Genomic DNA, 12,839 nt, shown 5'->3' with positions numbered 1-12,839 from the left:
TGCAGAAATGTTCATTCATCATGCGGTTTTTTCCATACAAGCAGGTAATTTATTTGGTGGTTATTTTGGTATTATCGGCATTTCATTTTTTGAAAATATTTTTCTCTTTTTAAAATTTTAAAATTAGTTTTCTATTGAATTTGTGATCAAATCACCATTTTAGGGCTGTTGTTTGACATGCGGTATGTAAAAAAAAAAAAAAAAAAAAAAAAAAAAAAAAAAAAAAATTAAATTATTAAAAGACGTATTTTATGAAGAAAAAATGTAATACCGTAATTTGGAGGAAAAAACGTAGTAATTCCGGCAAGAATGGAATGGTTGGCAGCTCTGTGGTCACCTACAATGTCTCCCTCTGGTATAAAAAAACGTAGAACCTGTCTAGAAAGCCCTCAGTGGCTATTTTTCTATTTGTTTCCCTTTTGGTGGCAATTTAGTTAACAGATATGACTGTACCTGCTTTTAATGTATGCTGATAATAAATCTACAGTATATTTGTTGCAACACTTTAATGTTGATGAAATAGGGATGATCCAGTGCTTGCACCTTTTCAGATTGAAATAAAATTGTTGGTATGGTTGAACTGATGCATACTATGTTTGCCCTTTTGATGAGTCAATAAACCATCTCTATCCTAACACTCAGCTTTATGCTGTACTGTCAGTCTTGAAAGAATATTTGCTGGCCTGTATTGTAAGAGAGAGAGAGAGAAATAGAGAGATATATGTTCAGCTTAGAACTGACGACAAACTGCATGTAAATTATAAACATTTGTATTGACTCTAGCCCCACACTTTTTGCACAATATGAATTCTGAAAACGCTTGAAACAGAGAGGAGGCAGTGCCTGTGCCTGATAAAATCCTGAAGCTGGCGCTCCTTAGTATTCCTTAAAGGGATCCGGTAACTTTGTCTCAGATTCTGAAATAAAATTCTGGATTTAGCTCATGATGCAATGATAATTATAAACCCTTAGGTCAGTCAGGAACCCCATGACTTTTACAAGCCGATCGCCTGTCTGATTATCAAGATATTTATGATTGGAATTACAAATTTTGAAAACCGTTCGCCTGACGGTTTTCATAACACTACAGTCTATTGGGGAAAACGAGTATGGTATAACCGGTCACTCAAAGATTTTTACTTTTTTGAGGCACTTCTTGATCATTTTGAAGCGCGATTTTTTTAGGGCTTTAATGTTACACTATATCACAGACACTGATAACATGTAGGACTGTGTATCTCAGATTTAACATTGTTAAACGATCCCTTTAATGGATAATTTTGTAATTACTTGTAAGCCCAATTTTGCCATGACATCACCTATGCCCACACAAATTTCACTTGCCTTTAAATGCACTGAAATTTGTGAGCATGATCTTTGGTAATTTGTATTACCAGATAGGTACACTCATGTTGCCTTAAATACCAAACCTACTTCAGGTAACATGATATATATTTCTTAGGGTTGCAGCACCTAGTATTAAAATCAGATGCAACTCTCATGTAGGAATAAGAATTGAAGCAACTTACCTGTAAAATACCAACGATGACACCAAACAGACCAATAGCGCTTCCAAAGATCTCAACGATGAGGACCTTCACAAAGAGACTAGCATTCTGGGCATCAGCTAGGGCCGCTCCGCTACCCACAATGCCCACACAGATACCACAGGCTAGATTGGTGAAGCCTACAGTCAAACCAGCACCGAAGATGGCATAACCTGAAGAAGAGTTTTAAAAGAAGATATCATAGTCACCAATATGTCCCATACATACACTATGAACATGGTGGACAAAGAAAGTGGACAAAATATACAGTTCCTCATTCTATCCTCAACAAGTGACTTGATTCTGGGCACTTGGACACATATTGTTCTTCCCCTATCATCAAGGAATGATAGTTCATAGTATGAGCTCCTTGAATATAAACATGTAATTAAATGTAAATAGTGATACAGATAAGCCCCAAATTATTTTTCTGAATTATTATCTTTTAAATCACATCCAAATGTACATAACTTACAAAGTACACAGGACAAGCTGCTTCTAAAGCTACTTCACACAAAAACAAATTAAAGTTACTCTTGCACTTTCAGCAATAACCCTACGCTTAGACATAAGAAAAGCTTCAATCATCAGTTGCTGTCTTCAAAGTTTCATTGAAAATGCACTTGTTTTCAGGAGCTTTTGAAAAGTTTTTTTATTGCGTGTCTGTGAAGTAGCATTTATTTTTGTTTTCATCACAACACAGTCGAGTATATTAGTAGCTGCGCTATACATTTATCTATATCAATTAAAATGTAGCAAGGTTCTCGCCAGGAACTTGTTTATTCTAGGTCCAAACAGAGTGAAATATGTTCATCCACAGATTTGACACATAAGCCAGTAGACCAACTGCGCATTCTTACCTGCTAGATAATTAGCAGCCACCGTCTCTTCTTTAAGTGGATTGGTTCCAAAATCCTTGACTAGACCCGAGAGGACGATGGCCATGATGATTCCGTAGATGGCCACAGCTTCACAGAAAATAATGCTGCATTGAATGATGACACAGAAAAATGAAGTCAACACTGTATTCTAAATTTTAAGTGAAGGTTGAGTTATGGTTAATGTGACAAATAATTCATGGGCTTTCTCATTTGTACATGAAAGGAAGTCATAGTACAGTGTCACATGAATAGGGATGCTCTTCAAATAGTTAAATAGACTGTCATCATATTCCATATATAACTACAGTTAGTTGTCGTAGTTGGTCCCATAAATCAACATTTACATGCAAGGCTTTTTACTATATGTTAATTTTGATGAAGATGTTATCTTCTCTTCTTATCGAGTCACTACACAAGTCACGTCCAGTGGTCCACACAGGCTTTGGCACGACAATTCATGGCTACTCAAGTTCTTTGATGAAGATTGAATCAATTTATCATTGATATGATTTCGAAACCTAACAATACAAAATTAAGTCTTGATCTACAGTGTACATGTACCATTCCCAATAACTTCAATGCAGTTTGACATAAAAAACCTGCAATGAATTTACCCCTCTTTTGTGCAAAACAAAGCAAATGCATCAAAACACACTTTCTTTCATGCCAACACTGTACATGTAAGTAACGACTTGAATTAAACTAAGCAAGTGCGATCTTTCTGCTTAAAAATTTACATTTCTTTTGCTGACATTTGTATGTGTATATTGTCTCCTAAACAAGAAATACTCAGTATGAATCATATTTTCATGTCTCATGTTCATTTTTTAGGACTATTTAGTAATACAATTTCTCCATTATTTGTATACCCATTCCACTTGATTCATATGGCATCCGAGCCAACTAACTATACATGTATGTTAGAAACTGGTTACTAAAAATTCCAATTTATTGATAGAGTACATAAAGATCATGCCTTTATTAATATTATAAATTTCTTATACTATTAACAAATTTCAATCCAAACACTTGGTGGATTGATATTAATCAATGTTGTCATTGAATGAGCAATCGCTATACCTAGTCCTTCCTGTGTCGCATACCTATCACTTCCTGTTTCAAGTTGAGTTATAGGTAACGTCCTTCCCTTGCTATGGGCATCACATTTCAAATAAGCATGAGTGTAGATACTGTTCATGTGTATACATGTATATCGATTTCTTTTTAAATTGATACAAATCTCATTCAAAGTTATTCAAATTCATCAATCGACTATCCCTCACATTGATGAGTTTTGTTCATTATATATAATTGCATGGTCCTCTCACAAGTCTAATAAAGCCACTAACATGGTTGCCCTGGGCAGCCCGTACGTGTCAACGGTAGCACCCTATCTCAACTTGCATATGTATCAATTTATAAACAAACATGTGCTACGCTAAGAACAAGAAAATTCAATAATTTAGTGATTGCATGAAATACAACACTAGATAGTGAGTGATACATGAGTAAATTCTTTTGTTGTTGCAAGGTTCAATATTCCGACTTACCTGATAAGATTTTTTGTTCTGATACGTGGAGCTTTTACACCTCCTCCAACTATACTTGTTCCTGTTGTGAAAATACCCCTGCATAAGGAAAAAGAGTGTAAAACTTTCATTCCAACTTTATTAATAATAATAATAATAATCTTTTAAAGTCCACTCCAAATTTTATTAAGTTAAACCGAAAATGGAAATTCTTTTTGCCCAATTGATCATGAGCCCAACAGCAACTGAGCAGCGCCAGATCGATGTTGCTCTATCCCTTTATTGTTGAACGCCAAACAAGGTAGCAGCAACTCCCGTCTTTTAATGTCCTTTGGTATGACACGGCCGGGGTTCGAACCCACGACCTCCCGGTTGTGAGGCGGACGCTCTACTGACATAGCCAACACACCGGTAATCAATCTTAAATCAAAATATATGCCTCATACAATATTGCTTGTTCATATTTAGCCACTGTCATATGGCATTATATCCATCGTAAAAAGAATCTGTGCAATTGATTGGTATGTAGATTGCACATCATGTGATGAAATAAACTTCACCCAATTACCATCAGGGGTAACATTTGATGTGACGATCAGTGTACAGCAGTATTATTTATGGTACTGTATGTGGCATATGATATCACATACAGTCTCTCAACTTCTCAAGATAAAATTTATTTGTATCTCATCAGTAACAGAATTGGTAAATAAAACATATATATATCTCACCATGCTGCTCCTACGACAGAGAGTGAGATTGATAAACCCACACCAATGTCAGCCCACATGTAGGGCGGTATGGCTAGCAGGAACCTGGTAAGATAAACAACAAAAAAGGTCATAAAAGGCTGTATTACTTAATTAATTATAATAGTTGATAACATTGATAACATATACAAATGTATGGCTATTAATAAACTCTTACTCATAAGAAATAAAACTGAATGCAAAAAATGCTGGTAATAATAATTTGTTATGACCCATGCTCACAAGCAAGAAAAGCAGCAAACATTAATATTCTCTTGAAGACACACACACACACACACAATTTGTTCATGTGTGAATGGTAGAGGATTACAGATTTATCAGGGGGGAATATCAAGGCCTGAACAAAAGTTGACATGAATACAATTTCTTAGTGCACACTGTACAGTATGTATGGATGGGTTGATCTGAATGATCTAGTCGTAAGCTGTTTTTTTACCATTATTCACAGTGTATTCAGTATTTAAACTTGCTAAATAAAAAATACAGAAGTAACGTTTAAAGATGATACTGTACCAAGTACACAAGCAGGGAATCTCAAATGTACATGTGAGTAAAATATTTTTAGGTGATTCAAAGGTAATCTTGAGGTTTGGTAAACCTGCATTCTCAAGAAAAATTTACTTACAGGTTACAGCAAAATGTCAGACATGTACATGTACAGACAGTGTACATGTACATGGCTTGTTTGGACAAACAAAATGGAAAAAAAAACAAAAAATAGGTGGAAGTCATATTCACTGAAAACCATTCATGGGGCCCACGTCCTAGGCTCCTAGCGTTGAACAATGAACTGCAGACGGAACTATCTCATTTTCCTCACCTTTTTTGTTGTTGCTCATCACTAATCAGTAATGCATCATACATGTACATGTACATTTGCCATTGAATTTGTTTGGCTGATTTCTCGACTATCCAGTCAAGTTTATTTGGGTTCTGTAACTTTGTCTATCTTCAGAACTCAATATTATCTTATGTTACATGTATGGTGGTGTGACCAAAGTTCGCGCGTGACCAAAGTTCGCGTACTAACACTAAAGCCCATATAACAGGAGAACGATACGCGATGCCTGTGTGGGACTGAGACAACGAAATCTTTGAGCACCGTCGACAACTCCAAAGGTCAAAATGCGGCATAAAAATGTGAATAAGCTAGCTTTTTCACGCTTTTTATCATAACAAATTGTGTTTTTTTTACATGAAAATCAGTTTATTAGAGGGATCGACTCCGAAAAATAATGATAAAATTCCAATTTCTTACGCGAAAAACGGAACCTGCGCGCCTGCTTCCACCGTATCTGTGTTTGTGAATTTCAATGAATCTATGGGTTTCGTAAGAATACAAATTTAAAAGGGGAAAGAGGAGAGACAAAGAGCGAGAACTCGTGTATGGCTGACATATAAAATGGAGACACATGATAATTTTTTCAAACAAACAAATGACATGCAGATAGGGACTACATCGACATTAACACATAAACAGTGAAAAATATTGTCTTTTATTTGCAAAATTTAACAAGGGTATTTTTATCGGGCAATATTTCAATGATAGAGAGAAATTATTATATTTTTCAAAGTTTCAATATAAAGTTCGGCTTCTGATTGAAACTACGTAACTTTTTGGAATGTTTACATATATAAAGCCAATCACAAGAGGGCAGTAAATATCATGCGCAAACTTAGGTCACACTTTTTGACGGACGTCGGTAGTGGTAAGGCTTCCGATATTCTCGTCTTATCATTGATTTGAAGTAAATAAAGCCTTGGAATGTTATATAATCCGATTATATGATAAATTACGAATCTTATGACGTATGGAACATGATATATGTTGATCTGGATTTTTTGAAATATGCAAGAAAAGAAAAATATCCGCGAACTTTGGTCACCCCTTCATACATCAACATAGAGTATCTGCAAGACAGGGTTTGCATGTATGTACTTACCATCCGAAATCTAGTCTGTATAGTTGATCTGTCAGCAGATACCACAGGACTGCAAAGTTAATAAAACATGAAAAAATAAAATGTCACCTTAAGAATGAACATTATCAAAAGAATTTCTAAAGTACCGCGTCATTAAAGTCAAACCACTTCAACAATATTCATAATGCTCACATACATGTATCCGCCACAAGCCGAACATATTTGAAATTTCAGCCTAGGAAAAAAAGATCTAGTTTTTAGTTGTGTCAGGAAATGTTTGCAAGGTACAAAATCATTGAAGGCTATGATGTACTCTTCAACCCTGATGAATTATTATCATTTTCTCAGAAATGTTTGCTCTGTTACGATGTAAAATTACACAATAGTTAATAACCTGAGCACAATTTATGAAGCCGGTCTTTTTAAATGAAGAGAGGGGGAGCTGCAGGCACACATTTGAAGATAATTAAAGCCCAAACATTTCGAAACTGACCAGTGACTGTTCTTTATGAATTCAGATTAAATCTGAATGATTATAAGTCTGAGTTAAAGGGATCGTTTAACAATGTTAAATCTGAGATACACGGCCCTACGTGATATCAGTGTCTGTGATATGGTGTAATATTGAAGCCCTAAAAAAATTGCGCTTCAAAATGATCAAGAAGTGCCTCAAAAAAGTAAAAATCTTTGAGTGACCGGTTTTACCATACTCGTTTTCCCCAATAGACTGTAATGTTATGAAAACCGTCAGGCGAACGGTTTTCAAAATTTGTAATTCCAATCATAAATATCTTGATAATCAGACAGGTGATCGGCTTGTAAAAGTCACGGGGTTCCTGACTGACCTAAAGGTTTGTAATTATCATTGCATCATGAGCTAAATCCAGAATTTTGTTTCGGAATCTGAGACAAAGTTACCAGATCCCTTTAAATCTTGAACAGACTTGTTCTACATCAAAAGATTCTGCTCCTGTCTAAACATGAATCAAAGTGACATGGGATGTATGCAGTCAAGATGCTACCTCTTGCCCCTCTGCCTTCCTGGTTTGTTTATTATGAGAAGTATTAAGCTAGAGTACAAGAAGATAGACCTGGAAGCTTGATTGCTGCCTCAGCATTCTTCCAGTATTCGCGATAAAGGTAAAGAAAAGTCCACCTTGATATTAAATTGGTTTTAATAGAAGCACAAAATTAGAGAAACAGTTTAGATCTAGATCTAGTGCATGTTTGTGATTGAATAAAAGAAAAGAAAAAAGTTTGACCTCTACTTAAATCTAATGTTGACCCATGATGAATTTTCTAAAGTTTGTAGACCTAGTCCTGAATAGTCCTAGACTAATCGTAATTGATCTAATGCAAACTGGCAACTCCATGATATCCATTTTTGAAGACCTTCCATTTTAAAGAATTCATTGATTTACAAACACACTAAAAATAATCAATAAATAGTAGACCTATGCAGGAGTGAAAGAAAGATGACTTCAGTCATCATGATGTCACCATGATCATCGTTTGTGTTGATTCAATATTACAACAAAAAATCAAATAAAGATTAAGAAAGAAGACAATCTCAAGAGACAATGTGATTTGATGTGTCACTGTCAGCAGGAGGGACGCTGGTCTGAAAATGAGGATCGTCCGCATAAACGAGGATATGCTCGTAAATGCGGGCAATTTGCATCCTAAAAAATAAGGATTGTCCACAGTTTGGCAGACTTTTTTTTTTCATCAGCGCTCTGCCTCTGCGGGTGTCGGGTTCACTAACCGTGCGCTGGCCATGCGAAAAACAGATTCCGCGTAATAAAATACCCCCAGTTCACCGTCTATTTTTATGGCTTGTCCGTCTTCCCGAGGATTTATCCTTAATAACGTGAAAGAGTCTGTGCTGCATGCGCATGCTGCGTAAGTGAGAAATGCATCATGGTGGAGCATCATCACGGAATCTGTTTTTCGCATCGCCAATGGTAATGCGTAGATCGGTAAAGATCGCCTGCATTTTCACAGACGATCCTCAATTTTTAGTACGCAATTTTTCCCCGTTTACAAGGAATGGATAGATCTATCCTTCATTGTTTATGCGGACGATCCTTATTTATTCTCGGACCAAAAAAGGTTTAACAAATAACATTGCATAGACCTAGATCTAAATATTCTCAATTAATAAACACAGAGTCTATAACCAGATTATAAGCAACCAATAATTGCAGTTGCCAAAAAGGCCAAGCAACTGTCTATTATAAGTAGAGATCCTTGTCTATGTTTATGACATGATTATGAGAATGGCTTTGCAATGCACTGCACTGCATGCACTGCGAACACCGCAATGCACAGCCTGCGACTACACTGCACAGACTGCCGATGGGCCGGGCACGAACTACCAGCGTAACAGCGCTTGAAGCCTTGATTATATGCGACAGAAAATCTGGCAGAGTTCTTACCTATTCCAGTGGCTACGGCGCTCAGTATCCCTAAAATTGAGTACAATCTGTAGCTGTAACCCATGGCTGTTATATCTTATATACGATAGAGTAACACAAAATTTCGTCCAGTCTCCAGAACGCCCAAATATCAGTAAATCATGTTCCTTTTCAGGGCTTGACAGACACAAATACTCATTCCAAAAGAAACATATGACATGACCTCTTGCTTGCACATGACTTCCGGGCTGACCCCCATATGCAATATATAACCATAGAGATATATACTTAATAACACTAGAGGGCGTACTCGCTCAAATTGCTGTGTTGACCTGGAGCGGTGGCCGCCATTACTAAGGAGGGCAGAAAAACGAACGACCCAACAAGATACTGTGCACAACATACGTGGAAAAATTTGGAGAAGCCAGGTTCGTGCGATGCATTTGGATGTTCGAACCGAAGAAAGAAAGGGAACTGCCTAATAGTTCACAAGTAAGTTCTTCTTAATGTTATGTTGATTAATAAGGAGATTTTGGAGCTAAAAATGTAGTTTATGCAGTGACTGTACTGTAGTCTGTACCCGGCACGGGTTGTCTCATGACAAGCCACCGCAGCTCCTGCAGCAGCGGAGCGCGCCAGTCCACGCCCGCCTGGCTGGGGCAGGCATGGGTTAAGGTTCTGGGGACGGTGATGGGAAAATTCTGCTGCGCTGGAGTCGCTCGCAACTCCAAGAGCCAGAGAGTCCAACTCGGAAATATAACTCCATGAGTTTGATTCTATTAAATAAAAGGATATAATTAATTTTATCTTATCTAATTTCAAGATAAAAATCAAATGTCAACTTCTGACTTTATATTTTATTTTTAACTAGTCTAGATCTATATCTAGGCTAGACCGAAAGCTTCAGTCTCTATAATCGTCGGTTGTTCCACTGAGACTACGTCTGGCTCCACTAGACCTCCGGTTATAGAGACTGAACGACTGCCTATAGCTATGCCAGCCTGTGTTGAACTTATTCCGCTAGATTTTAGCCGCTAGGCCCCTCCCACAAACTTGCCACGGCCGTATTGTTATGCCCCCAAAATCCCCCAAAATGTCATTTTACCTCGTTCATTTCCAATTTTAAATTAGGCCTAGGCTATAATACATCGGTTCCACTTACAAAATCGATTGATATAATCCGTTTAATGGTCCCTTTTAAGGAAATTATCGGTCAAAATCGACATCCATGTTGAAAATCTTGCAAGCCGTGTTAAACTCTCGCTGCCGTCAATCTCATCCCTTCTAGTCTACGCCGAAGGCCAAATGATTATGAAGGAAAAACTGTGCGCCATCTACACGTTCGTAATGGCGTTATCACAGTTTTTCCTTCATAATCATTTTGCCTTCGGCGTAGACTAGAAGGGATGAGATTGACGGCAGCGAGAGTTTAACACGGCTTGCAAGATTTTCAACATGGATGTCGATTTTGACCGATAATTTCCTTAAAAGGGACCATTAAACGGATTATATCAATCAAGTTAGTAAGTGGAACCGATGTATTATAGCCTAGGCCTAATTTAAAATTGGAAATGAACGAGGTAAAATGACATTTTGGGGGATTTTGGGGGCATAACAATACGGCCGTGGCAAGTTTGTGGGAGGGGCCTAGCGGCTAAAATCTAGCGGAATAAGTTCAACACAGGCTGGCATAGGCAGTCGTTCTGTCTCTATAACCGGAGGTCTAGTGGAGCCAGACGTAGTCTCAGTGGAACAACCGACGATTATAGAGACTGAAGCTTTCGGTCTATATCTAGGCTAGACTCTAGACTCTAGATCTAAACTCTAGTCTCTAATTTCTAAAGCCTGAAAGGCAAAGCCAGGCTAGACAGAAATAACCGTCTGATATGGGTCATTTCTTTAATAAAACTGACATTTGTTGACATTCCCCATAATATAATCAGAGGTCTAGTGACAGCCAGACGCAGTCTCAGTAGAACAACCAACGATATAGAGAGACTGAAGCTTTTGGTCTAAGCCAGGCTAGCCTGCCATATTTCACATCACAGGAGTTATCCAACTACCTTAGGCTAGCCTAAAAATCCCACCGCACACTACACTATTTCTATCAAATAACATTATTTTATTTATTTGGCTGGAAGCTGCTTTCAAGTTTCAGTCTTAAAAATCACATGAAATAGCATGAATAGTAGAACAATTGTCATGTTATGAGAAAAAACTCAATATTGTTTCCATTTGCTTTTATTGTAATGCAGGAATACACCCAAGAGAGGAAAGGATGTTACACACCACATCTCCTTCCTAGAGCTGTGCCTACTGTCTTTCCTGGACGTCCTCCCTATAAACAGACCCATGGCTCCAGACTCCCAGCAAAACCATGTACAACATCCGAAAGTGTTCCTGTGCCTCCAAAGAAACCCTATGACTCCAAAGAAACCCTATGACATTACAAAAGAACATGACTATTCTTTTTCTGTCTGAGTTGATTAGAAACTGAATATAACCAGACAGCAAGTGCAGGATGCCAAGAAAAAAAAAAGTGGTGAAACAAGGTAAACAGGAAAGGTGGAAAAACCAGGACTCTCTTGCAGGAAGTCCACGAAAGCAAGCTCATTAGCCAGGATCAGCTTGACCTACTTCAACACAACTTTGGAGAGAACGCATTTTCAGGAAAAAAAACCAAAACATAGAACTTCATTCGTACAAACTACAAAGACAGATCGGTCTTTTATATTTTGCCTCTTGTCTGCATAGCTTATCCACTGGATGATTGACTGTGAAGCCGTTTAAAACTGGAGAGAGCTTTCAATAATCTTTTAAAATAACAGAACAATCTGAGACTTTTGTTCTGTGTAATGAAATAAAATTCTTGGGACACATTGTGACAGTTGCACAACCTAACCATAATTTTCTGTTTGTTAACTTTACACGAAGGCAAACTAAAGAGGAACTTAGAAGAGTTGATTAAATTAGGGGTTAAACAAAATGTACCTGAATTTTGAGTTGTTGTGAGGTACACTGTATTTGAATATTTACTCTATAAGCTTCATAATTGTACCTGCAATATCTGATTCAGTTGCTATAATTTTTGCAAATTATTTGCACTCTACATGTGCTTTGATTCTGCAGGTACAGTATGGATAACCTGAGATAAAAATGTAGACCTTTTTTATAACATTGTCTGGATTATTAAATATATTTGTGGCATTCCACCCAGTAAATAAGATCGATTGATCGATCTGTATCAATAAGGTCGATTGATCGACCTGTATTGAAAAAACACAAGTCAGAAAAAATCTTGGAACCAGCGGGATTTGAACCTGCCATCTACTGCTTGCCGGGCAGCGACTCTCCCAGGAAGCATTACATTTATAAAAAATTGTCTGGATTGTTCTCAACCAAGTGATTTACATCATTAAAGATGAAAAGCAAGAAATTCACATCAAGTGAGCCCATTTTCAATAAACGAGAAGAATTCACAGATGTGTGGCAATTGAAAAGCTTGTGTAATGCACAGTTGCACACCATATACACACCCGTAGATCGTTTTGTACATAGGTTTGAATTTTGTTCCAAAATGGAAAACTGCTTTTGAAGAGATTTGATAACAGAACAATTATATGGAATAATGTCACTAGATGTAAACCCATAAGATTGTGCACTCTTTGGCTTGTTGTATCTACTGTGTACATTTGAGGGTAATCAGTTTCAAATTTATTATTATACCTGATGAATAATGATGTCAAAAGACCATGTTACTATGAGGTTTCACT

At 37.1% G+C, this 12,839-nt stretch overlaps 1 protein-coding gene and 1 long non-coding RNA gene across 2 annotated transcripts; one reads left to right on the top strand and one right to left on the bottom strand.

Moving 5' to 3' along the window:
• Positions 1 to 417: 417 nt before the first annotated feature.
• LOC115925169 (V-type proton ATPase 21 kDa proteolipid subunit-like) lies at positions 418 to 9,311 on the bottom strand. The gene is made up of 7 exons (XM_030988564.1): positions 9,088 to 9,311; positions 6,671 to 6,719; positions 4,689 to 4,772; positions 3,979 to 4,056; positions 2,408 to 2,532; positions 1,530 to 1,720; positions 418 to 683 (listed from the first exon to the last, which is right to left on the bottom strand). Exons 1-7 carry the CDS (start codon positions 9,149 to 9,151, stop codon positions 645 to 647), a joined length of 630 nt encoding a protein of 209 aa, XP_030844424.1. The 5' UTR covers positions 9,152 to 9,311; the 3' UTR covers positions 418 to 644.
• A 27-nt stretch (positions 9,312 to 9,338) lies between these two features.
• On the top strand, positions 9,339 to 11,745 carry LOC115925168. The gene is made up of 2 exons (XR_004064578.1): positions 9,339 to 9,558; positions 11,322 to 11,745. It is a non-coding gene; the product is annotated as an uncharacterized LOC115925168 (long non-coding RNA).
• The last annotated feature ends 1,094 nt before the right edge of the window (positions 11,746 to 12,839 follow it).

Source organism: Strongylocentrotus purpuratus, unplaced genomic scaffold (assembly GCF_000002235.5).
Source record: "Strongylocentrotus purpuratus isolate Spur 01 unplaced genomic scaffold, Spur_5.0 spur5_contig_840, whole genome shotgun sequence".
NCBI lineage: Eukaryota > Metazoa > Echinodermata > Echinoidea > Camarodonta > Strongylocentrotidae > Strongylocentrotus > Strongylocentrotus purpuratus.
This window is presented reverse-complemented; position numbering and strand designations above follow the sequence as displayed.